This window comes from Sinocyclocheilus rhinocerous, unplaced genomic scaffold, assembly GCF_001515625.1.
Source record: "Sinocyclocheilus rhinocerous isolate Xijiao unplaced genomic scaffold, SAMN03320098_v1.1 scaffold3693, whole genome shotgun sequence".
Taxonomy (NCBI): domain Eukaryota; kingdom Metazoa; phylum Chordata; class Actinopteri; order Cypriniformes; family Cyprinidae; genus Sinocyclocheilus; species Sinocyclocheilus rhinocerous.
This window is the reverse complement of record NW_015630705.1, coordinates 446,298-451,633: the sequence shown is the minus strand read 5'-3', so window position 1 is coordinate 451,633 and position 5,336 is coordinate 446,298. Positions and strand designations below refer to the sequence as shown.

Sequence of the window (5,336 nt, the reverse complement as noted above, 5' to 3'; positions counted from 1 at the left end):
CACTCACACACACACACTCAACCGCATGCACACACACAACCGCACGCACTCACACACTCGCACGCACTCACACACACACACATACAATCGCACATGCACACTCACTCACACAAGCACACACACACTCACTCACTCGCACATTCACACACACACGAACGAACGCACGCACGCGCTCACACACACACTCGCACATTCACTCACGCACACACTGACACACACACACACACAACACACACATGCACACACACACACACACTCACACCCCCGCACACACACTCACACGCACACACTCACGCACACACACTCGCACACACTCGCACACACACACACACTCGCACACAAGCACACACTCACTGGCACACACACAAGAGCACGCACTCACACACTCACTCACACGCACTCACACACTCGCACACACTCACTCACACACTCATGCACACACACACTTGCACACACTCGCACGCACACACACACTCGCACGCACGCACACACACACGCGCGCACACACACTCTCACACACACACCCACACACGCACACACACTCACCTTGACGGCCTTGGCGGTCTCCAGTGACTGCTCCGGTGGGATGCCCACCTCTCGCTCTCTCAGCAGCTGCTGTGTGAAGTACGTGATGTCTCGGCCTGCGATGGGAATGTGTTTAATGCAGCTGCCGATCACGTACCCCTCCGCCTGTCAAACCAATCACAGCAGCAGACTCTCAGTGAGAACGCTCAAGGTCACTTCCTGTTCTGTGCTATTCCGCAGGGAAGTGGCCGTGAGCCAGAGATCGACAGCATCAGAACACACTGCTGTGATCAGACACGACAGAAGTGCATCAGCCGAAAAACAAATAAATAATTATTAAGTATTTGGTATGAATACGAACAGCTGTTTGAAAACATGTAAATATTGTTTGACTTTCTTCTCCAGGACAAGCGAGTGTCAGAATCAGATAGTTTCTGCATTAACAACATTCCAGCTTTCAGGACTGACATTTCCACAACAATCCCGTAAAACCTGATGGAATTTGGTGTTCAAGAGAACAGAATCAATCTGTTCTGTAATAAGTGTGTGTGTGTGTGTGTGTGTGCGTGTGTGTGAGGAGCATCACAGATTGAAGAGCATCACACTCTTACCCTCTTTCATCAAAGCCTGAGCTTGTGTGTGAGTCAGTGTGTGTGTGTGTGTGTGTGAGAGTGTATCAGTGTGTTTGTGTGTGAGTCAGTGTGTGTGTGTGTGTGTGTGTGTGTGTGAACGAGAGAGAGAGTGTGTGTGTGTGTGTTGTACCACTGGAATGACGTGAGTAACTCCGTCTCCGCTGTCGATGACGGTTCCCGTGAGCGTCCTCTCACCGACCTGTCGAGACGTCCATGACGCCGCCAGAGCCAGAACAGCCTGACAAACACACACAGATCAGCCAAACGCATCAGCACTGAGAGCCAGTGTCTGTGTGTGTGTGTGTGTGTGTATGTGTACCTGCACAGCGATGTACAGCCCCGGCACGTTAAAGGACTCAAACATGATCTCAGCCGTGTACTCGCGGTTCTCCGGTGTGTTTAAAGGAGGTTCGGTCTGCAGCAGAGAAACAAACAGCACAGGAAGTGATGCGTAGAGTTAGTCGACTGCAGTAATCACTCAACCCATTACTTCAGGTCTCAGCTGAAGGACAGACGTTAAATACAAGACCATGACATGAGGGCAAGCGTTTAGGTGAGCGTTTCCTCACCAGCAGGAAGTAATGGTCCTCAGGTTCGGCTCTCAGGTATTTGAAGATCACCTGCTCCATAAACCTCTCCATCAGATCCCAGTCCTCCACGATCCCGTGCCGAATGGGCCACTGCGGAGACAGACACGCTCAGAGATCACGGACACACAAGCTTTCTGACAGAGACGCAATCTGATGATGATGAAGGATGAGCAGAGAGCCCTTCATCCTCAGGCAGGTAATCAGATTGTGTCAGATTGATTAAAGCAACAGTTCACCCAAAAATGAAAATGTGCTCCCCCTCAGATCATCCTAGATTAGGAGGAGTTTGTTTCTCCATCAGATTTGAGAAATTTAACATGACATCACTTGCTCAGCGGTAATCCAGTTAAAAACGTCTTAATGCTGGATTAGTTTCAGCTTTTGTCTTCTCCAGATGTTAACTGATGGACTGGAGTGCTGTGGATTACTTGTGGATTATTGTGATGTTTTTATCAGCTGTTTGGACTCTCATTCTGACGGCACCCATTCACTGCAGAGCATCCATTGCTGAGACACTGATGCAATGCTACATTTCTACAAACCTGATGAAGAAACAAACTCATCCTGATCTCAGATGGCCTGAGGGGGAGCAGATTTACAGCAAAGTTTTGTTTTTGGCTGAACTACTCCTGTAATGTAGTTCTACAAAGAAGATGTTCATGTGACATTTCGACTGATATTTCTCACATTATGGGAAGAAAAGTGATTTTCACTCTGCCAATGAAAACACACGGAGCGACACTAACCACAAGATCGTCAGTGCTGCTGTGACACACACCTGACAGCAGAACCTGCGTACAGCCGCGTACCTAACTACCAACAAAGAAGGGTTATTTCCCAGCATCGCGTCGAAGCGGCACTGACGGCTCACTCACTTTGGTGGCGTAATTGGGTTTATCGATGGCTTCATCTCCGATGAAGAAGTCCAGGTCATCCACGCCCTTCATCATCCTCCGCTGGGCCTGATCTCCCACCTTCGCGGACTCTTTGATGGCGATGCCTGACAGGAGAAAGGGATGATGGGAAGTGATAGATGATCAGACGGACTGACGAGTGCTGTCAGTCAAACATGAAGAGAGGAAGTAAACGACACTGACTCCAGACGAGAACTGAGCGCTGACGTGAGAGAATACAGCAGCAGCAGAAGAAAAGTTATTATGGGATGTTTGTAAGATGATCTTACATATTTTGACCAGTGAATTTCCCTCAGTCATTCATGATCACTCACATACAATGCTTAACATACCGTAAACAGAGACATCCGACACAACAGGAGTAGACTGAAATGAAATTAATCATTATGATCATTTAATTAATTGTACTTCCCCACTAGAGATTTAGGTTTTAAAAACAAGCCAGTTAAGCATAAGGAAATTTTGTACTGACTAGAAAAGTCAGAAGTTGATACCAAAAATGTCGATACCAAAAAACAAACTGGCTTTGTGAGCCGCTTTCTAAAGCTTCCTGATCTGATCTGAGAACGAACCCTCAAAATCTCGATCCTGAAACCCTCACTACAGGAGTCAAGCACACTACATACGTGCACTACACACTACAGCCATCAAGTACACTACAGACATGCACTACACACTACAGCCGCGCACTACACACTACAGCCGCGCACTACACACTACAGCCATCAAGCACACTACAGACATGCACTACACACTGTCAAGAACACTACAGGTGTCAAGCACACTACAGCCGTGTACTAGACCCCTTGTCCAAATACCTACACTTGCGGTCTTGGCCACTTGAGAGCGCGTGCGCGCGACAGGAAGTAAGTGTGCAAGTCTGTCCCATGTCTTCAAAAGCAGTCAAGCACACTACAGACATGCACTACACACTACAGCAGTAAAAAGCACTACACACTACAGCCGTGCACTACACACTACAGCCGTCAAGCACACTACAGGCGTGCACTACACACTACAGCAGTAAAAAGCACTACAAACTACAGCCGTGCACTACACACTACAGCCGTCAAGCACACTACAGGCGTGCACTACAAACTACAACAGTAAAAAGCACTACACACTACAGGCGTGCACTACACACTACAGCCGTCAAGCACACTACAGGCGTGCACTACAAACTACAGCCGTCAAGCACACTACAGCCATCAAGCACACACTACAGGCATGCACTACACACACTACAGACGTGCACTCCACACTACAGCCGTCAAGCACACACTACACACTACAGCCATCAAGCACACACTACAGATGTGCACTACACACTACAGCTGTCAAGCGCACACACTACACACTACAGATGTGCACTACACACTACAGCTGTCAAGCACACTACAGATGTGCACTACACACTACAGCCATCAAGCACACTACAGACGTGCAATACACACTATAGCCGTCAAGCACACTACAGGCGTGCACTACACACTACAGGCGTGCACTACACATTACAGCCGTCAAGCACACTACAGGCGTGCACTTCACACTACAGGCGTGCACTACACACTACAGCCGTCAAGCACACTGCAGACGTCAAGCACACTACAGCCATCAAGCACACTACACACTACAGGCGTGAGGACAGAGTTACAGACACACTCACATGAGGGAATGATGAACTGCGGCTCCGTGTTTCCTGCGTAACCCAGTTTAGTGTACCTGAAACACAAAGCACACGCATTACTGCTCAGATTCATCATTGGTTTAGATCTGATGAAGGAAACAGACAGACACTGCAGACCCTAGAGCAGGGCTGCCCAAACTCGGTCCTGGAGGGCCGGTGTCCTGCAGAGTTTAGCTCCAACTTGCCTCAACACACCTGCCTTTAAGTTTCTAGTATGCCTAGTAAGAGCTTGATTAGCTGGTTCAGGTGTGTTTAATTGGGGTTGGAGCTAAACTCTGCAGGACACCGGCCCTCCAGGACCGAGTTTGGGCAGCCCTGCCCTAGAGCATCAGAATGAACCAAACCCTTCTTCATTAGGAGCCTTTCATTCTGTGTGTTACAGATTTATTTCTTTAAAATCACAACGACTCAGTTCCTGAAGGATCTCAACATCTCACTGTTTTCAGAACGATAATCACACTGCATAAACCAACACCCTTTGCAAAGAAAAAAAAAAAGACACACACTCACTCACACCACACTCACACACACACACACTGTGGACGTTTTCATTTCTGTTCACAGAACAAATGACTGTCAGAAATAAAACATCACACAGAACGCCTGCGGCTATAACGCCTGCGGTTCCTACATAGTTGAAATATGTGTATTATTCGCCAGTGAACAGCATGATGTTTTAATAGAGGTTCTGGATATTTCTGTTTGTCCATATAAGGCCGCGGCGAGAACACGGAAGTGCAGGAAGAGGAAGCAGATGCGCGCATGCGCACAAGTAAAGAAAACTGATTCGATCATTTCCCCGCTCTTCAGACTCTCTAAGTTTTTCATTTTTGCCATTACTATAATAGTGTCCTGCGATCCGCTGCACATCAAACTCCCGCCGCTGCGCGTCCCCCGTCAATCCCCGCAAACTCACTGATGTGAGGAGCGTCTCCGCTGCAGCACACACACCGACGCTACCGGAGCCGCTGGCGGACGCAGAGCGAAC

General features: G+C 48.4%; 1 protein-coding gene across 1 annotated transcript in view; it reads right to left on the bottom strand.

Annotated features, from left to right (window-relative positions):
* The window catches only part of LOC107740731 (actin-related protein 3-like), a 24,415-nt gene that overhangs the window by 18,883 nt on the left and 196 nt on the right, over nucleotides 1–5,336 (bottom strand). The window contains exons 2-7 of the mRNA XM_016553239.1: nucleotides 4,328–4,383; nucleotides 2,623–2,747; nucleotides 1,727–1,837; nucleotides 1,477–1,572; nucleotides 1,288–1,395; nucleotides 547–690 (exon numbers count right to left, since the gene is read on the bottom strand). Coding sequence (XP_016408725.1) covers nucleotides 547–690; nucleotides 1,288–1,395; nucleotides 1,477–1,572; nucleotides 1,727–1,837; nucleotides 2,623–2,747; nucleotides 4,328–4,383 — 640 coding nt within the window. The remainder of the gene's footprint in view (nucleotides 1–546; nucleotides 691–1,287; nucleotides 1,396–1,476; nucleotides 1,573–1,726; nucleotides 1,838–2,622; nucleotides 2,748–4,327; nucleotides 4,384–5,336) is intronic.